Genomic DNA, 21732 nt, shown 5'->3' with positions numbered 1-21732 from the left:
AGTGTGGTTACACATTCACACTAATGTTTGAAAGCAGTGGCTTTGACTATTTTGTTGACAGGTATTGTGGAGCAAGCACCAGGTAAGACAGTGGACTAAAAGAGGCTGTAAGAGTGCACTTAGATTGAGGTCAGGGGAAAATGATGGCCCTCTGGATCCCAGGATTTTAGTACTAGAGATGGGACTCAAAAGAAGGTTAGTTTTGGCTTTTGTATTGGTAGGGATTAGTTGGGGGAGTGTGTGGAGAATGTTCTTGGATGTCTTGACTGAGTGTGGAGATCCTTTTTTTGATTTGGGGGGATGCTTGAGGAACAGGTATGGAGGGAAAGGTTGAGCTGTTTTCAAGTTACTTTCTCTATGGGTTTTTTTTCTTTGTCTCAGAAATTCTTACCCTCACAAGATGCTGTGGAAAATTGCCCACCTATAAAATCTTCCTCTAAGTCTCTCCCCTTGCCCCAAATTTATCTACTTTACAATTATTTAGGTACTTACCTATCTCCCTCATCGGACTGTCAGGGAACTATCTTGTTGCTTTGGTATATGGATCAATATTTCCCCAAGTGTTTCCAGCCCTTTTATTTATACTTTAGTTATTTTTTTTTCTGATAAGTGTCTTGAGTTATTACCTGGGTTCAGCCTCAGACCACATACAGTCCTACAGCCTATGCTACCTGTTTAGCTGGGATGGCAGTCATATACCACCACACCCAACTCATTCTGTTCAGGTAGGGTCTTGCTAATTTTTTGCCAGGGCTGACTTCCTCAGCCTCCTGAGTCGCTGGAGTTACAAGCATGAACCCATATACCTGGCCAGCCTCTTATGTTCTAATATGGGTTGGAATCTAGAGAGAGCAACATTTTCTTAAATTATTTAGTTGCTTTACTCTGTTCCACCAGCTTCTGTTTTTTAGCCTCTCATGTTCCTAGAGCAATGGGTGAGAGGTGGGAATAGGAGCATTGTGTGGGAAGTGATTGAATATAAACCTGACACTGAGGAAGCTTGAGATCCAGAGTGTGGAGTAGATCAGAGTTGTCTTGGGCAAGGCTCATTTTGTCTGTAGTTTTTATAGATCAACGAATGAGAATTGACTGCTCATTGTTTGTTCCTGCCAGACAAAAACAGATTGGTGTTTTGTTGGTTTTTGTTTTTATTTTTGTGGGGTTTTTGTGTTTGTTTCTTTGTAACAGAATTGCTGAGCAAAAATATTTTAGTTCTTTCTCTCCCTTCTTGGCCCTTTTATTTACTAACTCATCAGAACAAAACCTTTCTTACACCACTGGGTTATTTATAAAATAGTCATATTGACAGCCACTTTTTGTGTGAAAGAAAAGTTTAATATTTTTCTAAGGCTAGTTATAACCACACAGCTGTTTGGCAGAAAAACCTAGATTTCAGGTGAACATAGACAAGATATACTAAATGAAGATGCCTTTTATTTTTGAAGACTATATCAACTTACTTTTTTATTTTTTCTCAAGTGTTTTCTCAAGAGTTAGCTATAATTCAAAATGAGGAAGGGGATTATCAAGTTCGACAAGAAATATACTCACTACCTTACATATGTAATTGTAACCCCTCTGTTCATTACCTTGACAACAAATTTAAGTTTAAAAAAAGCAAAAAAAGTTACAGTATTCAAGATAGTTCATTTTTAGAATAGAACCTACTATTTTACCAGGAACTCACAGATGGAGGAAATAGATTTGTTCATAAAGTTTGATTTTATTTTGTAATGTCAAATAGCATTATTGTTTTCTTAAAAAATAAATGATAGTATTTTTATTAAAAATGTAAACATACAAAGTATACTTGAAGGCAAACTGAATTTCATCAAATAGAAATATGAATAGACTACTTGACAATATTTAAGAGCTTTCTTATTGATTTGTTGCAGTATTTGGGGTTTAATTGTCTATCTTGGTTTTTTGTTCCTTTGTTTTTGGCAGTTCTATGCTTCAAACTCAATGCCTTGTGCTTGCTAGGCAAGTACTCTTATCACTTGATCTACCAGCCCAGCTATTTTTGTGTCAGTTATTTTTTTGAATAAGGTCTGTTAGTTATTGTTTTGGATAAGGTACTGCTTTTTGCCTGGTCAACAATCTTTCCACTGATACTTCCTATATAACTGAGTTGACAGGGGCATGCCACTATACACAACTTTTTATTAGTTGACATGTGCTTTTGGGGCTTTTTTGCCCAGCTGGCTCCAAACTGATCCTCCTAATCTCCTGTGTAGCCAGGTTTACAGGCTTGAGCCACTTTACCCAGCTTAATTGTCTACATTTTAGGCATACATAAAGTGCACCTAATTATCCTTATCAGGTAGATACACAGTTAATTCATATTTTTGGCAGGTTCTATATTTACTAGCTCATCTTCTAGTTGCTAAAATACATTTATAATCTCCCAATCAGTCAGTACTCAATGATGCTTTCATAGACAGTCATGAACATGGCAAGAACCCCAAATGATGTGCTCAGTTCGTATTAGAGGAAGTTGTTTTTTGCCTACATAACTTCTCCTAAACAGGAGTCCATTCCGTAATCTGTTTAGTGTCTTGTATTTCCATGTTTTTTTGCTAGGAACTTTACAACTTAAAATGACTCCTAACTACATGAAGAGCTGTTAAAAGTTCCAAGACAGCACAAGAAGGCTGTAATGTTCCTTATGGAGAAGATACATGCCTTAACCAAGTTTTGTTCTGGCATAGGTTAGGTAGAACTGTTGTCCATAAAATAAATGCTAATAAGCTAATAACATACTGAATAATGTGACTTCTTTCTCTCTTTCGTTTTTTCTCTCTTTCTCTCCCTCTTCTTTCTTTCTCTTTTCTCTTTCTTTTCTTTCTTTTTTTTTTAGCTACTGGGGTTTCAACTAAAGGCCTGACACTTGCTAGGCCAGTGTTCGTTCTATCACTTGAGCTCCCATCCCCAGCTTTCCCCCATTCTTTTTAAGCTTGGTTTTTTGGAGGGTCTTATGTTGCCTGGGGCCAGAATTGGATTGCAGTCATCCTACCTATTCCATCTGCATAGCTCCATTACATATTTGTGTCCAGTTTATTTGTTGAAATGAGGGTCTTGCTAAATTTTTGCTGTGGCTGCCCTCAATCCATGATCCTCCTGGTTGCCATTTCTGAGTAGCTGGGATTACAGACATGTGTCACTATACCCTAGCCATTGATTTTTTTGTTTGTTTGTTTTTGTTTTTTGGGGGCTCCAGTCATGGGGCCTGAACTCTGGACCTGGGCACTGTCCCTCAGCTCTTCAGCTCAAGGCTAGCACTCTACCACTTGAGCCACAGCGCCACTTCCAGCTTTTTTCTTTTTTTGCTTATGTGGTGCTGAGGAATCGAACCCAGGGCCTCATGCATGCAAGGTAAGCACTCTACCACTGAGCCACCTTCCCAGCCCCTATACCCAGCCATTGAATAAGATGTTTTTAAGTGTTAGTTACATAGTATTACTGGCCATATATTCAGTATTAATAAATGAAAAATAAGAGGCTGAGAATGTGCCTTAGTGGTACAGGCTTGCCTAGCATGCATGAAGCCCTGGGTTCAATTCCTCAGTACCACAAACAGAAAAATCTAGAAGTGGTGCTGTGGCTCCAGTGGTAGAGCATAGAGAGGCTCAGGGATAGAGCCTAGGACCTGAGTTCAAGCCCCAAGACTGGCAAAAACCAAAAAAAAAAAACCAAAAAAACCAAAAAATTAAATAAGGTATCTTTAAATAGAAACACATGTAAAACAAGGATGTGTATTGATCTGTCAATGAAATTGCAACAATTGAAAATTGTGTTCAGAGGTTTAGTATTCTATAATTCAGCACTCACAATGACTGTATATAACACTACTGCTAATAACTAGAATTGATTATATATGATTATTATGTATATATTCTTTTCTTTTTTAGTAGCATATATTAATTGTGCAAAAGAATTTAATCATAATTTTTCATACATAAATATACTTTGATTAAATTTACTCGACCCTTACTTTTTTTTTTTTTTTTTTTACAGTCCTGGCTTTGAACTCAGAGCCTACGCGCTGTCTCTGAACTTTTGTTTTTTCTCTTAAGGCTCGCACTCTACCACTTGAACCACAGCTCCGCTTCTGTTTTTTTGGGTGCTTAATTGGAGATAAGCGTCTCATGGTCTTTCCTGCCCAGGGTGCCTTTCAGATTTCAGTAGCTAGGATTACAGGCATGAGCCACTAGCACCTGGCTGTATTACTCATTTATAACCCCTCTCCTTTTTAAGACCATTTTAATTTTACACATGTATCTGACCCATTCATATTCACTCCCATTCACCCTCTCCTTTGCCTTCCTTAATACCTCTGGTTCCCATCCCCAGATAGTCCCCCTGTTTTACATTCATGTGGTAACTTTTTTGGTTTGTATTCTATACATTATTGTGCTATATCTCTTCTTATAGTAATGTCGAGTGGATAGGTGAGAAACTTGGATTTAGTTATACTTGTTAACAATGAAAATAAATCTGTAATTCTTTAATGTGTGTACTTTGCTACTGGGGCTTGAACTAAGGGTCTTACAGTCTTACTCAGTTTGCTCATGGCTAGCACTCCTACCATTTATGCTACACTTCGAGTCCAGCATTTTGCTATTTAATTGGAGGTGGAGACTTGAAGACCTTTCTTTCCAGACTAGCTTTGAACCACAGTCCTCCAGGTCTCAGCTACTAAGTAGCTGGATGCCTGGCTCTTTTCATCTATTTTTGAACAAGATAAACTCAATCTAGATTAATAGAGCTATCATAACTGTGTCTATATCTATACTCCCTCTCTTAATTTATACTCCCTCTTAATTGATGTATTTTGATTTCCTTGTTCTTCCCTACATTGTTGTCTGTTTGCTTTCAAATTGAATTAGCTTAGGATGAGAGGGAAAACTCAAGTTTTTAGTTCTACTGTTTGAAGTTATTAGCTCAGTTAGGAGATTCTATTATACCTTGACTATTAGGGCTAGTTTTCAGAACTAAATCTCTGAGGTTAAGAGCAGATACACATCTGTGCATAGATACTATTTTTCCATGTGTTTTTAGAAATAACTGAAGAAACAAAAATTAATTGCTGGGTATTTTCCTAGCAGCTGTGATAGAGACCATATAACCAAAATACAGTGACTTCTTAGGAAAACAGCTGCGATTTTGATTCTTAGGTATCAATCCTGTCAGTGCAGTGTTGTGTGTGTCCTTATTCAATAACAGTGGTATAAATTTGTGTAGACCTGGTCATCTTCAGTTTTGTATTTTATTGGAAAAGCCACAGCTAAGGAGCCATTTTTAATGCTTCATGACATATACTTTAAGCATCTAATATAACATTTATTGTCCAGGTAAATCATTCTGATTATAGGAACTGCCTTTGTTTCAGGTCGATCCTCTCTCTTCCCCTTTGAAGACGCCTTTTTGGACGACAGCCATGGTGATCAGGCCTTGTCATCTGGCTTAAGTTCTCCCACTCGTTGTCAAAATGGGGAACGAGTAGAACGCTACTCGAGAAAGGTGTTTGTTGGAGGTCTTCCTCCTGACATCGATGAAGGTACTATTCATTCATTGATAACTTTACAAAGGCTTGGTTTGTGCTTTCTACCAGTTGATACTGACTTCACTCCAGGTCAGCTTTTGGACATTTGTATCTGAATATGTAGGAGGTGAGTATACTTTAATAATGAGGAAGTAATAGGTTATATGCTTTAGGTCTACCTATATTTGACAATGTAATAGTCTCAAAAGTTTCCATTTCCTACTTGTTGATTTTAGAATAGTTTTTCAAATAATAAGAGCTAATACTTAATGAAACTCTACTCAAAGTCCATCATTGTGCTGAGGGCTTCATGTTATGCTACCTCATTTAGTCCTTATCACTATTTTATAAAATGTATCATCAGGGGCTGGGAAGGTGGCTCAGTGTTAGAGCACTTGCCTTGCATGCCTGAGGTCCTGGGTTCAATTCCTCAGCACCACATAAGCAAAAAGAAAAAAAAAGCCGGAAGTGGTGCTGGGCTCAAGTGGTAGAGCGCTAGCCTTGAGCTGAAGAGCTGAGGGACAGCGCCCAGGCCCAGAGTTCAGGCCCCACGACCGGACCCAAAAAAAAAAAAAGTATCAGCATTTCATTGATGAGAAAATGGAGAATCCTTGAGAAATAATCTATCCAGAATTATATAGATATTGGTATAGTTTTAATTCAGAGTCAGTCTGATATCAGAGCTTTATGCTCTTAGCTATCACACTGTCATATTTTAATAAAAATTTCTGCTTATGAAAAGCATTTTTCAGGTCAGGTGCTATGGCTGTAACAACTTTGCTTCTTGGGAGGCATTGGAATTCAAGGCTAGTCCAGGCAACAGATTTGTCAGTCTCCATCTCAACCAATGACTGAGAAGAGTGATATGTCATCCTAGCCATGTGGGGAAACACAGATAGGAGGATGGTAGTCCAGGCTTACCCAGGCAGAAAGCAAGACTCTACCTCAAAATTCACCAGATAGTTGTGAGCTTGTGGCTCAGGCCTGTAATCTTACTCAGGAGACTGAGATCTAAGGATTGTAGTCCAAAGCCTGCCTGAGCAGGAAAATCTATGAGATTCTCATCTCTAGTTACCCTAGAAAACTAGAAGTGGCATTGTGGCTTAAAGTGGTAGAGAGCTAACCTTGAGCAAAAGAGCTCAGGGACAGCACCTAGGCCCCAAGTTCAAGCCCCACAACTGACAAAAGTAAATGCTGGGAGTTTGACTCAAGTGGTAGAGCACCTTCTAGCAAACATGAGGCCCAGAATTGAAATGCTAGTACCCCTCTGTCTCCCAAAGTATGAAGACTAGTTGGAATTTCTCAACATTTTTATGATTATCTAGTCCAAAGAAAAATGAGTTTTCACTTATGCTTAAAGCCAATTAAAACATTCATTTTAACACATAGTAATGTTGTCAATAAATATTTGTTGAATGTATGCAGAAAATGTAATCATGACAACACTAACAAAAGAAAAACAACTCTAGTTCAAAATAACTAGATGTGAAATGGAAACATGAAGGCAGTCTTGTTTTGCCAGGCTGTTCTCACTTTAACACTTCTCTAATTTATCATGGTTTCCTTTTTAGTTTCATGATTAGAGACTCTCGTTTTAGACTTACTGCATTAAAATTGTAGATAACTAAACCTAAGTAGGAACTAGGTTGTAATTTCTGCTTTGAGTCAGAAGGAGAAGATAAATTAATTGAGATGCAATTTTTACATATATTTTCATTATAAAATGTATAATATTTAAATATGAGAGCTAGGTATGATGGATTTTTTTTGTTTTTTTGGTCGGACGTGGGGCTTGAACTCTGGGCTTGGGCGCTGTCCCTGCCCTCTTCAGCTCAAGGCTAGCGCCCTACTGCTTGAGCCACAGTGTCACTTCCAGTTTTCTAGTGGTTTATTGGAGATAAGTGTCTCATAGAATTTCCTGCCCGGGCTGGCTTTGAACTGTGATCCTCAGATCTCAGCCTCCTGAGTAGCTAGGATTATAGGCGTGAGCTACCAGCACGGCTGTATGATGGACTTTAACATTTTCTTATCATCAAATAGTTACCATAACTAAAGTCCTCACTTTTTATCAAAAGAATTGTTTATTTTTGTAATAATCTTAGAGATTCTAAACAAGTGAAACTATATTATATATATAATATAGTGTGTGTGTGTGTGTGTGTGTGTGTGTGTGTGTGTGTGTGTGTGTGTGTGTGTGTGTGTGTGTGTGTGTGTGTGTGTGTGTGTGTGTGTGTGTGTGTGTGTGTGTGTGTGTGTGTGTGTGTGTGTGTGTGTGTGTGTGTGTGTGTGTGTGTGTGTGTGTACTGGTTCTGGGACTTGGATTCAAGACCTAGGTACTGTCCCTGAGCTTCTTTTTGCTTAAGGCTATTGTTCTAACATTGAGCCACAGGTCCACTTCCTGCCTTTTTCTAATAGTTTATTAGAAATAAGAGTCTCATGTATTTTCCTGCCTAGGCTGGCTTTGAACCACGATCCTCACATCTCAGCCTACTGAGTAGCTAGGGTTATAGGCATGAGCCACTGGCACCCAGCTACAAGTGAAGCTATATTTCAACTACTTTCTGTACCTTTGCCTTAAAAAAAAGAAAAAAGGAAAAAGAGAGAACATTGTTAGTTTTAGAATCCCTTGAAGTTGACATAGAAGTCATTTAGCTAATACTAGATTTTTCTCTTCCAATTTCCTTATGTCAAGTTTATTGACACTTAAAGAAAATGAGCTATAGCTACAAGCACATTTTGCATGGTTAAAAGTGAATAAATGTACACCTAAGCAATGTTATTTCACTTTGTAGATTTGACATCTGCAAAAGTGCTTTTAGAAAATATTCCTTATAACTTTTTTTAAGTAAAAAAACATGTTTTAAGCTATTCTTATTGCAATACTTTCTTCCTCTTTTGCTAACATTCCTTCTTTGTTTTGTAGATGAGATCACTGCCAGCTTTCGCAGGTTTGGACCTCTCGTGGTAGACTGGCCTCACAAAGCAGAAAGCAAGTCCTATTTTCCTCCTAAAGGTAATGAACTGAAAATGTCTCTGCTGCTTGACTGTTGAAGAGGAAGCCTAGCAGTACAAAATAAGGCAGTCTTTTAGTTCTTGAAATAGCCGTTGACTGTTTCCTAAGTAGGAACATGGATCAACATAGATCATTGCTTTTCTTGTTTTGGTTTCTCTTTTGTTTGCTTGCTTGTGTGTGTGCGTGCCAGTACTGGTGATTGAACTCAAGGGAACTCAAGGTCTTGGTGCTGTCCTTTAGCTTTTTTGCTCAAGGTTGGTACTCTACCATTTGGCTATCCCTTAGCTTTTCACTCAAGGCTTGAGCTATTAACTCCCCTTCAGGCTTTTTGCTGGTTAATTGAAGATATGAGTCTCATAGACTCTCTTGTCTTGGCTGGCTTTAAACAATGATCTTCAGATCTCAGCCTCCTGAGTAACTAGGAGCTGGACTATTTTGTGTGTGGTTTCTACTAGAGGCTCTTCCTCTAGGAGCATATTGTTTTATGGCCCCTACTGACTGACAGCAAATCCTGTGAGTCTGGTATAGATGAACTTTCTGTTAACCTTTCATTATTTTGAGAGAAATGGACTAGGGCTTTGAGGAATGTCAGCAATAGGAAGGGAAAAGGTTATTTAAAGTTACATTTTTATTTGGATTTTGTAGCCGTGTGGTTTTATAAATCTTATGAACTCGGCTGGGCGCCATTGGCTCACGCCTGTAATCCTAGCTACTCAGGAGGCTGAGATCTGAGAATCACAGTTCAAAGCCAGCCTGGGCAGGAAAATCCGTGAAACTCTTATCTCCAATAAACATTCAGAAAACCGGAAGTGGTACTGTAGCTCAAGTGGTAGGGCGCTCGCCTTGAGCTGAAGAGCTCAGGGACAGCGCTTAGGCCCAGAGTTCAAGCCCCACGACCGACAAAAAAAAAAAAAAAAAAAAAAAATCTTATGAACTCCAGATTTGGAAAATCAGAAGTGGAGCTGTGGCTCAAAGTAGAGCCCTAGTCTTGAGCAAAAAGAACTCAGGGACAGTGCCCAGTCCCCAAGTTCAAGCCCCATGGCTGAAAAAAGAATTAATTTTATATTCAGGACAAATGAAAGCTATCATACTAAGCAAGGCACCATTTGCTCACACTTGTAATACTAACACTCAGGAAGCTAAGATCTGAGGATCACAATTCAAAATCAGTCCTGGTGAAAAAGTTTATGACAGCCGGGCACTGGTGGCTCAGGCCTGTAATCCTAGCTACTCAGGAGGCTGAGATGAGGATCTCGGTTCAAAGCCAGCCCAGGCAGGAAAGTCCATGAGACTCTTATCTCCAATAAACCACTAGAAAACTGGAAGTGGCGCTGTGGCTCAAGTGGTAGAGCGCTTGCTTTGAGCTGAAGAGCACAGGGACAGTTCAAGCCCCAGAACCGACAAAAAAAAAAAGTTTGACATAATCTTAACTCCAGTTAAGCAACAAAAAGCCAGAAGTTGAGTTGTGGCTAAAGTGTCAGAGTGCCAGCTTTGAGCAAAAATCCTTAGGGATGACACCTAGGCTTTGAGTTCAAGTCCCAGGACCAGCACTAATTAATAATAATTACATTTAACTCATTTTTATATATTAATCAACTAAAATTATTTATTAGTATTTATTCCTGTTTACATTTTTTAAAAGATACAATAAAGTATTAATAACATGTGAAATTCATATTTATATTAACACTCCTAACAGGGTCTATGGACTACCTGTTTTTTATGGCCTGTGAGCTAAGAATAGATTTATATTTTTAAAAGATTATATGTGGCATACAAATCCCTTTAGAGACACTTTATTGATTACTATCTTGAAATAGCCATAGAACCACTGGTTTGTCTTCTGAAGTATCCACTGAAAGGAAGGCTATTTATTTCAAAGGAATTCTATGTGTTTGTAGACCCAGGTGCTTCTTTTAGGGGGAGGGCAGAAGGGATAGCGACAGGCCTTGCTAAGTAACCAATGCTTTCCTGGAACTCAATATTATAGCTCAATCTGGCCTCAAGTTCCTCCTGCCTCAGCCTGCCAGGTGCTGGGATTATAGACTCACCATACGCAGCTGATTTTATTCTTCTATCATGTCAATTGATTTCCTGCAAATTTTATTGGTCAACAGAATTTAAAATTTTCTAAAATTGTTATTATAAAGTGCAGAGGGGATACAGTTACATAAGTCAGGTAAAGAGTACATTTCATTTAGGACAGTGTCACCCCTTTTCTTGCTCTCTCCCAGTCAATGCAGTGTTAAAAAGCATAGCAGACTGAGTTATCACTGTGACTTCTTCCTTCTGGTACTTAAGGACTGTCAGTTTCTTTTTTCCAATGTAGATATTTTTGTTTCTCTCAGTCATGTGTTACATCCAATGGTCTTTGGATCACTATTCTTGACTACCTTCTCTGTATATATGTAAAGTTACAATATCCTACTAAAACTTATAACTGAGAATTGAAGAGAAAACATTAGGGTTTGAATAGAACAGAGTTTACTATGTCCATAAACTCCCCATTTTGGGTATTTCTCCTATAGATAAGAATGGTAATATAGAACTGTATATAGTACATTAGTTTTGCTGCCCTTGTTTCATTGCTGAGGTTGACATGGACCAGTGAAAGCCAGGCCAGCAAGGGAATATTCTTGATTCTGGTTCTCAGCCTTGCATCCTCTGAGAGCAGATTGCCTTTCTGGTGATTGAGGTCAGACAGGAGAAATAATTATTAGACAGTTGGATCCTGTTGTTTTGCTCTTAGCTAAAGTCTTCAAGTTGACCTATTTGGGGAGAACCTAAAGAAATTTGTTATTATTCCAAGAGTTAAATAATGTTGAGCATTCTTACGATATTTACAATGTTGGGGATATCTAAGTCATTCACCTCAAACTGTATAGTACCTTCCAAATGTTATCTTTTGATGATCATAATTTTTCTTAGCTCATCTAGGCTGCCATTAGAACTGGCCTATTTGGTTTTTTGTTTTAAGCTTACACAGAAGCAGAGAAGAAAACTTGACCCTTAACTATTGAGCCTTATCTCTTAGGAAGTAAATGCCTCATAAAAAAGAATTTTCCATTCATCCAACAAGTTTATCTGCATTTTTAAAACCATGACCATTTTCAATGTATTATAAAGTGCTTAAAAGCCAAATAGAGAAATAGTGGCCAGGCACATCAACTTACGTGTTGTGGGAGCAGCAGCCCTGTACCAGCAAAGAAACCCATAGTATTTGAGTACGCATTGCAGCACTGAGGCCACTGAGACCTCTGAGGGTCTGAAGAAGCCTCTGGATCAGTTGAGGACCACAAGCAACTAAGTGCTTGGTGCCCTTCAGAGCACTGCTGAGAACATGGAATGTATGCAAGTCAGAATGTTTGGCTTTATGATGTGGCCCCTAACCTCATAAGATGATATTTCCAGGGGAGACAAGCAATTAATCAAATAGTCACAAAAATAAATATGATTATAACCTGTGGTAAGTTTCCTCGATGAATGAAGAGTGCAGTAGAGACGAGGATACATCTCTTTAGATTGGGGGTATGGAGAGAGCTTCTCTGCGAAAATGACATCTAGGCTGATCCAAAAATTGAGGTGTTAGTTACAGAGCATAGGGAAGCAAGTTCTAAGCAGACTGATGAGAAAGACAATATGAAAGGAACATTAGGGCCTTTGAATAAATGAAGGAAGGGTAGATAAAATATGATGAGATAGGAGAAAGCAATGCAAATGAAAAGGCTTTAAAGAAGTAGGATACCCCCCCCCCCAAATTGATCTAGTTCCTCCAGAAAGAGAGGGAGTGGAATGAAGCATTTGTGTAATGTTTGTCTTAGGGTAAAGAGAGAATATTCAGGTTAAATTGAAATAGCTTAAAATATTTTCAAAAATCTAACAATAAAATTGAAGCAAAATCTTGCTTTTTGTTTTCTTGATTTTTTCTTGATTTAATTTTTTTTTGTGTGTATGAGGGCTTGAATTCAGGAACTGTGTGCTATACCTTTAAAGCTATCGTTATACCACTAGTATTAGAGATAAGAGCCTCCCAGACTTTCCTAACTCAGTTGGCTTTGAACCACCTTTATTTAATTTTTTTTTTTTTTGTCGGTCCTGGGACTTGAACTCTGGGCCTAGGTGCTGTCCCTCAGCTCTTTAGCTCAAGGCTAGTGCTCTACCACTTGAGCCACAGTGCCACTTCCGGTTTTCTGAGTGGTTTATTGGAGATAAGAGTCTCACAGTCTTTCCTGCCCAGCCTGGCTTTGAACTGTGATCCTCAGATTTCAGCCTCCTGAGTAGCTAGGATTACAGGCGAGAGATACCGGTGCCTGGCCCCTTTATTTAATTTTTTTTTTTTTTTGCTCGTCATGTGGCCTGAACTCAGGGCCTGGGTGCTGTCCCTCAGCTCTTCAGCTCTAGGCTAGCACTCTACCACTTGAGCCACAGCGCCACTTCCGGCTTTTTCTGCTTATGTGGTACTGAGGAATCGAACCCAGGGCCTCATGCATGCAAGGCAAACACTACCACTGAGCTACCTTCCCAGCCCCCTTTATTTAATTCTTAATGTAAGAAGAAATTAAACTCTAGTCAAAGTATTGAGGGATGGAGCTGGATGCTGGTGAGTTATGCCTGTAATTCTAGCTACTGATGAGGCTAGGTTGTAAAAAATGATGTCTCAAAGCCAGCTATGGCAAATGGCACTCTGGCTCAAAGGGGTAGAGTGCTAGCCTTAAGTACAAAAGCTCAGGAACAGTGTCCAGGTCCCGAGTTCAAGCTCCAGGACTGTTACCAAAAAGAAAGAGAAAGAGAAAGGAAAAAAGGAAGGAAGGGAGAGAGGGAGGGAGGGAGGAAGGAAGGGAAAGAGAAAGAGAGAGACAGAGAGAAAGAAAGAGAAAAAAGGAAAGAAAAGAAAGGAAGGACATTTATGGGGCTTGGAATGTGGCTTAGTGGTCCAGTGTTTGCCTAACATGTGTGAAGCCCTGGGTTTGATTCTTTAGTACCACATAAACAGAAAAGGCCAGAAATGACTCTGTGACTTAAGTTGTAGAGTGCTAACCTTGAGCAAAAGAAGCTCAGGGACAATGTCCAGGCCCTGAGTTCAAGCCCTAGGACTGGCAAAAAAGAAAAAGGCCAGCCCTGGTAGAAAAGTCTGTGAGAGTCCATTTCCAGTTAAGCAGCACAAAGTCAGGAGGGAGATGTGGCTCAGGTGATAGAGCTGAGTAAGTACAAGACTCTGAGTTCAAATTATATACCAGCAAAGAAATCCTGAAATATTTGAGGGCTGGTTTTTTTGAGACTGTTCACATGGTTTATACTTCTAGAACAATAGAATTGAAATTGTAAGTTCTGGGAAAAAAAATAAGATTCTCCCAAGAATAGGTCATAATACAAAATACTAATCAGTGTCATTATGTTTATTGAGGAATGAGTACAAGATTAAAGATAGTTATTGAAAAGAGATGGTAAAGTTATTGAAAAGAGATGGTGGCTCATGCCTTTAACCTTAGCTGCTCAGGAGGCTGAGATCTGAGGATAGAGATTCAAAGCCAGCCTAGTGGACGTGTCTGAGAGACTCTTGCTTCTAGTTAACTGGCAAAATAAGCCCACAGTATAGTTGTTGGCTTACAACTATAATCTTAGCTACTTAGGAGGCTGAGATCTAATCATCATGGTTCAAAGCCAGCCAGGAAAATCTGGACTCTTCATTAACCACCAGAAAGCCAGAAATAGAGCTGTGGCTCAAGTGGTATAGTGTCAGCTTTGAGTGGGATAGTACATGTACTCTGAGTTCAAGCCCTCGTACCTGCATGTGTGCACACTTATGTACATACACACATATACACATAACCTTCAAGAATAGAGAACTGTTAAAATGCTAGTCACATGACCAAGGCTAAATCCTTTTAAAAAATATTTTCATGTATTTCCTTTCAGACTTTTTTCCCTCAAAGTACTTACGAACCCAAATTTGATGTTATATTACATATACTGTTTTGTTCTTTTTTTTTTTTTTACACCAGAGTTGTTTGAGCTCAAGGCCTCATGCTTGGTAGGCAGGTGTTCTATCACTACTTGATCCACTCCACCAGTATGACATACACAGTTTTTGTTGTTGTTGTTGTTGTTGGTTGTGGGGCTTGAACTCTGGGCCTGGGCGCTATCCCTCAGCTCTTCAGCTCAAGACAAGCACTCTACCACTTGAGCTACAGCGCCACTTCCAGACATACACAGTTTTTTACCCAACTTTTATGAAGATTAAAGTATGCCAAGAGTTTTTTCCCAGGTCATTAACCAGTATTGCATGAACTCACTTTAGAAGCTACCCACATGGTTAGACAGTTAAGTTATTTTAGGCCTATTGAAAAGTTAAATGGTACTCTGATACCAATTTTGCAGGTCATTCTTTGTCCCTTTCTTTGATTATTTTATCCAGCTAAATTCCTAGAAACAGAAATGTTGAGGAAAATTAAGTCATTTTTTAGGTTTTATGCACGTGAGCAAAAAGGTAATACTTATTTGGCTCCTATTGTGATCTCTTGAGAATCTTTATAGAGAAGAGAAAGAAAATATAAAACAAGTAAGTAAATTTTGTTAGTAGGAAGAAGAGGGGATGCAGTGGAGATTTACATGACTAAAAGACTGGAAGTGAAAAGTTTCAAGAAGGAGTAGTCAGCTCCAAAGGGTATTACCAAATTACTGCAATTGTGAAACAGAGCATGGTGGCCCTCTCCTCAGATATCTGATCTCCAAAATTTCTATAGTTATTCTAGTTTCTAGGCCTTGATAATGTAAAGAACCAGAATCAGATAAAGTAATAGAACCAGACTAATGTAATCTGATTTTCAGTGAACGTGTTATTTTGTGAACAATAAGAATAATGCAGCAGGAGCCAGTAGCTTGTGCCTGTAAATACTAGCTGCTCAAGAGGTTGAGATCTGAGGATCATGGTTCAAAGTCAGCAGTGGCAGAAAAGTCCATGAGACTCTTACTTCCAATTAGCCACCAGAAAACCAGATGTGGCACTGTGACTCAAAGTGGTAAGTAGAGCACTAGCCTTGAGCACAGAGAGGCTCAGGGACAGCACTCAGGCCCTGAGTTCAAGCTGCAAGACCAATAGAAAAAAGAGAGAGAGAATAATGCGGCCTCTGCAGCAGAACTAGCCATATCTTTTTTTTTTTTGAGTCTTTATACATATACATGTTTGTTAGGGATCAGGGCTGGCATAAGAGCAGAGACAGAATCTTCTATGTACCTTTCCTTTTCCTCTCCCCTCAAATTTTTGGCATAACTTGGATATTTTCAAAGGCTGCCTGACCTAGTGCTATAGTCTAGTTTATTTGCTTGTTGGTTATTTAGGCTATTAGAAAAAAAATACTTTTGTTAATATATTCTTGTATTCTTATCTTTCATGTTATTTTCTTTAGGCTGAGTTAGAAGCTACTTAGATAAAGTTAAAAGAAATGAGAATCTTGATGACTCAATTTGGTATCACATGGCTTCCCAAAGCAATTTCTTTGTGGAGTTTATGGTAATTTGAACATCTGCAGCAATTTTTTTTTGCTTAGCTCCAGATTAGATAAATGGCAGTTTGCAGCTGCAAACTTACCTTTCTGCCTCTGTGTTTGTCATATAATGGAGCCCTGTGGAAGTCAGGGATTACATGAGCATAAATCTTGGACTCGAAATGTTTTAAGTGTTTTTACTGTTGTTTTCTCTCTTACCTACTTTGTCCATTCTTTCTTGCTGTTCTTTTTTTAAAAAAAAAAAAAAATAAGGTAGAGTCTCATTGTGTAGACTAAACTGGCTTTGAACTTGAAATCCTCTTGCCTCAGTCTTCTGGATGCCTAGATTATACCACTATACCTTAGCTCTTTTTTTTTGGGGGGGGGGTCCAGTTGTGGGGCCTGAATTCTGGGCCTGGGCGCTGTCCCTCAGCTCTTCAGCTCAAGGCTAGCGCTCTGCCACTTGAGCCATAGCGCCACTTCCAGCTTTTTTCTTTTTGCTTATGCGGTGCTGAGGAATCGAACCCAGGGCCTCATGCATGCAAGGCAAGTGCTCTACCACTGAGCCACCTTCTCAGCCTCTACCTTAGCTCTTTGGCTTTTGTCAAAAGCTCTCTTTGCCCAGATTTCTGAATTCAACATGCTTTCTTCCCTTAAGCTGCTGTTCAGATGTCACTTGAGCAGAAAATCTCTGACTTCTTTATCTAAAAGAACAGCCCTTCAAATTACAGGTAGGCGTGTCATGACCTGAGGCTAGCTCAGGCAAAAAAGTGGGACCATACCTAAAAAATAAGTAAAACAAAAAAGTATAGAGGATATAGGGGATAACAAATGTAAGGCTATTTGAAAACCTTTGGCCTTTGTCTTTTTCCTGAGTCCTTGTATTCTATTTGGTATACTCACAAAGCTAATGTATTTCCAAAGAGATAGCTTAAACTAGAGCTGTAGGTCTAAGCTGCCTTTTGACCAGATCTTAAATATGGAATTCTGCCTCCTTGATGACACTATACTATTTTTTAATCTTGTTTTAAATTGTCATTGTAAAGATGATGTATAGAGGGTTACAGTTACATAAGTTAAGTAATAAGTACATTTCTTTTTTGATATTGTTTGTTTGTTTTGTTTGTTTGTTTGGTCATGGGGCTTGAACTCTGGGCCTGGGCACTGTCCCTCAACTCTTTAGCTCAAGGTGATCACTCTACTACTTGAGCCACAACACCACTTCTGGTTTTCTGGTGGTTTATTGGAGATAAGAGTCTCACGGACTTTCCTGCCCCAGCTGGCTTTGAACCATGATCCTCAGATCTCAGCCCCCTGAGTAGCTAGGATTACAGATGTGAGCCACCAGTACCCGGCAGCACATTTCTTTTTGAATGGTGTTATCTCTTACCTTGTTTTTTTCCCAGTTTTCCCCTCCTGACCACCCCAAAAAGTTGTATATTTCATTTTCAACAGTGTTTAGTGAGTATCACTGCTTCATTTGTTCATCCCTTGTCCCACCATTTTGTGCCCCCTCCCTGTTGCCCTCCCCCAAACAGATAAACTTACATACAAGACAAAATGTACAGGAAACAAAAATAGCAACAAAGGAGAAAAACAAAACAAAAAGCAAAATAACAAAAAAACTTCTTGTTTCCATTTCTTGGAGTGCATTTTAGTAAACATCATTTTATATGATCATATGCACATAGCTGTTGAGCCTTTATGATCTTCTAAGAATATCCTCCTTTGGTCTCACTGTGTGAATGTCTAGAGTCCTGTATAATTTTCATGTCCAGTGTATTTTTTGTCTTTTACCATCCAGTGTGTTTACTTGTAAATTTATAGGCACATTCTTGTTACAACAAGTGAGAGAAACCATGTAACCTATGTTTCTTTGGGTCTGGCTTACTTCACTTAATGTAATTTTTTTCTAAGTCTTTCCATTTCCTTAGGAATAGTACAATATTATTCTTTCTGATGGAAGAGAATTCCATTGTGTATATATACCACATTTTCTTGATCCATTTGTCCACTGAGGGGCATCTAGGTTGATTCTATATTTTGGCTATGGTAAACAATGCTGCAACAAACATGGTTATGAGGGTAGTTTTAGTGTGGCTTTGTTTGTCTTCTATTGGACAAATGCCCAGGAGAGGAATTGCTGGGTCATAGGTGAGCTCTATGTTTAGTCTTTTGAGGACCCTCCATACTGCTTTCCAGAATGGTTGAACAAGTTTATACTCCCACCAGCAGTGTAATAGCATCCCCTTTTGGCCATAACCCAGCCAGAATCTGTTATTGTTAGGTTTCTAGAAAGCCCACAGAATGGGAGAAGATTTTTACTAGCTATGCATCCAACAAGGACCTCATATCTAAAATCTACTTAGAGCTCAAAATAGTAAACTCCTCCAAAGTAAACCCTCAGTAACAACAACCCAATTAATGAATGGGCTAAAGACTTAAATAGAGACTTCTCAAAAGAAGAAGTAGGAATGGCCAATAGACACACGAAGAGATGCTACACTGTTTCTGGACCTGAATGAGCTGCTTTGTAATTGAGTTCTTCAGTTGCAGTACCCAGTGATTCTGGTGTGCTAATCAGGTGTGTGGTTGTAAGTGCCAAAGGAAACCCAAAACCAGGAAGTGTGATATGACCAAGTGTCATAGAGGCTGTACTAAGGGGTAACAGGCTGCAGGGACTTAAATACTGGGAACTATTCGTTCCAACTGTAATATTCCAACATTCTGTGAATCAGCTCTTACTGTTTTCCTGTTTCTAGATGAATTCCACAGAGAAGAAATCTAACTGGTCCAGTTTATCTTTTAAGACCTAAATATAACATTCATCATTCGAACGATAGAGCCGTGAGTTCCTTGACTATTTGATAAAAGAACAGCTTAGTTTTGCTTCGTTGAGCATGAAGCTGTGAATATGGCAGCTAGAAAGAGAGGTTTGGCATGACAAATTTAGTGATAAATGTGTTTAACACAGTCTCTCTCCATTGACTCCTGGGAGAGAATGTCACATATGCAAAGTTGTCACTGAAGCTAGCAAAAAATGTCTACCTATCCTGAGCCTTCTATCCTGGATCTGCAGTAAATAGCTCCTGATAGTATTATCATCTCTCACATGGGAGCCAGAAGAGGAGCTGGAAACCCCTGGGCAGTGAGCACAGCTTCTCTACTGCTTCTGGTCAGAGCCAAGAACAATAGCAAGCTGCAGATGTTGGACTGAAACTGCCTGTAGAAGTCAATGATGCTGGCGATGAAATGGATGAAGCCAGCATCCTCAGCTTACTTGGGCAGCTAGTTTTAGCTTGAGCTGTCTGGGGGCACAGGGTCCAGCTACCCAGACAGGAACAGGAATAGAAATCTGTACACAGGAGTAAGCCAGGCTTATGCATGCTGATGAATCCTTTCCATTTTCAGAAAAGTGTGTCCTTCTGAGTGGTGGTTTCAGCTGGTGATTATGTATTTCCTCCACACTGGCCAGGTTGGCCAGCCTGTTGGTTCTTGTGACCAAGTCATGCAGTTGTGGGAGTTTATATAATACTAACATGCTTTTGGAACCTAGCATAAGGCAGACCATATGGGATTCAGATTGACTTTGAGTCAGACAGTTAAAGACTTGCCATTTGAGGGGGTTCTACTTTAAACAGGCAAAATCAAGGTCACTGTGCAGCTACAGTAGGCTGGAGTATAGTGTCTATTTCATTTTTCTTCAGCTTTAGAAAGGAAAGTTTTCAAACTTCACAGTTTTTTCCCTCATAGTACAGTTTGAGTGAAAGTAAGTTTTGTTTTAGCCTCAGATTTCCAGTTTTTCCACCTTTTGAGTTAGAAAAATTCATTAGTTGGGAAGCCAGAGGATTTTTATTATGTACTTAACCTTTTGTAGTTTGTAATCTTTTGAGTAATAGCCCTTCACCTTTCCTTTCCTCTCTCCCTCCCTTTCCTCCTTTCCCTCCCTTCCCTCCCATCCATCTCTCTCTTTCTTTCTTTCCTTCCTTCCTTCCTTCTTTCCCAAATGTTGGAATATATGCTAGGTTCCACCTTTTATTCCAAAAAAAAAGGATTTTCTTGTAAAAACATGGAAACACTGGGTGCCAGTGGCTCACACCTATAATCCTAGCTATTCAGGAGGCTGAGATCTGAGGGGATCATGGTTCAAAGCCAGCCTGGGCAGGAAAGTCTGTGAGAGTCTTATCTCCAATTAACCACCAGAAAACTGGAAGTAGCACTGTGGCTAAAGTGATAGAGCACTTGCCTTGAGCTGAAGAGCTGAGGGACAGCACCATGGTCCAGCGTTCAAGCCCCATGACTGACAAAAACAAAACAAAAAACCCAAAACAAAACAAAACAAAAACATGGAAACTGTATTTCATAGTAACAATGATGAGCTTTTTTTTTTCTTTTTTTTCTTTTTTGGGTCTGGTCTTGGGGTCTGAACTCTGGGCCTGGGCGCTGTCCCTCAGCTCTTTAGCTCAAGGCTAGTGCTTTACCACTTGAGCCACAGCACCACTTCCAGCTTTTTTCTGCTTATGTGGTGCTGAGGAGTCGAACACAGGGCCTCATGCATGCGAGGCAAGCACTCTACCACTGAGCCAACTTCCCAGCCCCAATGAGCTTTTTTTGTTTTTGTAAACTTTTGTTAAAATGGAGAGTATCTTTTTAGCACCTATTTTTTTTTAGCATTGTATTGAAGATAGATTTTTAAAGGCAGTCTTTGCTTGCAAAGCATTTATAGCTTTTGGAACTGTACAGAAAGGAGAAAGCAATGGGAATATACAGGCCACATGACAAAGCTTGAGCAGCTACATAAATAGCAGAGACAGCTTGTACAAGGTCACAGAGTACATACTGTGCTGTGCCCAGGCAGAGGTGCTGGGAAGGGCAGGTGCTTGTTTAGTTCAGAGAAACTGTAACTATTCTTGATGAACACTTTCTTTGGAAAAGAGTAGATTTCAGAAAGAAATGAAATGCAAATTTGACAGGATGAGGCAGAGGATGTTTTAGCTTTGGTCAGGACTTGTTAACATGAATTGCATGGGACCTGAATGGGCTATGAACAAGTATGAACAAAAGATGATATATTAGGTGCAAGAATTAAAAATGGGAAACTGGGATGGATGATGAAACTCAGTGGGGGGAGTACTTGCTTCCAGGGGTGAGGCCCTGGGTTAAGTCCCTAGCATCTCAGTCAATCAATGAAATGGATTAGGTAAGACGAGGAAAATAAGAATCAAAGGTTTGATTCTCCAATACTGCAAAATTTTAAATTAGAATAAAAATCTTGAGCATCAAATGGAATGTCATTGTTTTAAAAACATCTGGTGAAATCTAAAACATATTTTTAAAAAAGGAAATGGGGGGCCTGGTGCCAGTGGCTCATGCCTGTAATCCTAGCTACTCAGGAGGCTGAGATCTGATCATCACGGTTCAAAGCCAGCCTGGGCAGGAACGTCCATGAGACTTTTTTTGTGGGGGGGAGGGGTGAGTCCGGTCGTGGGGCCTGAATTCTGGGCCTGGGCGCTGTCCCTCAGCTCTTCAGCTCAAGGCTAGCGTTCTGCCACTTGAGCCACAGTGCCACTTCTGGCTTTTTTCTTTTTTGCTTATGCAGTGCTGAGGAATCGAACCCAGGGCCTCATGCATGCAAGGCAAGCGCTCTACCACTGAGCCACCTTCCCAGCCCACTCCATGAGACTCTTATC

The 21732-nt window shown here is 39.5% G+C and overlaps 1 protein-coding gene and 1 long non-coding RNA gene across 10 annotated transcripts in view; one reads left to right on the top strand and one right to left on the bottom strand.

The window, feature by feature from the left end:
• Window positions 1-11877, bottom strand: part of LOC138826133 (uncharacterized) — a 39005-nt gene extending 27128 nt beyond the window's left edge. Inside the window, exon 1 of the long non-coding RNA XR_011371568.1 lies at window positions 11732-11877. This is a non-coding gene — a long non-coding RNA (uncharacterized lncRNA). The remainder of the gene's footprint in view (window positions 1-11731) is intronic.
• Window positions 1-21732, top strand: part of Cpeb3 (cytoplasmic polyadenylation element binding protein 3) — a 174904-nt gene that overhangs the window by 101125 nt on the left and 52047 nt on the right. For all 9 annotated transcript variants that reach the window (XM_070021203.1, XM_070021198.1, XM_070021199.1 and 6 more), the window contains 2 exons: window positions 5393-5560; window positions 8469-8558. In XM_070021203.1, coding sequence (XP_069877304.1) covers window positions 5393-5560; window positions 8469-8558 — 258 coding nt within the window. The remainder of the gene's footprint in view (window positions 1-5392; window positions 5561-8468; window positions 8559-21732) is intronic.

The sequence above is a fragment of the Dipodomys merriami genome, unplaced genomic scaffold (assembly GCF_024711535.1).
Source record: "Dipodomys merriami isolate MVZ:Mamm:240054 unplaced genomic scaffold, mDipMer1.0.p SCAF_14, whole genome shotgun sequence".
Lineage (NCBI taxonomy): Eukaryota > Metazoa > Chordata > Mammalia > Rodentia > Heteromyidae > Dipodomys > Dipodomys merriami.
This window is presented reverse-complemented; position numbering and strand designations above follow the sequence as displayed.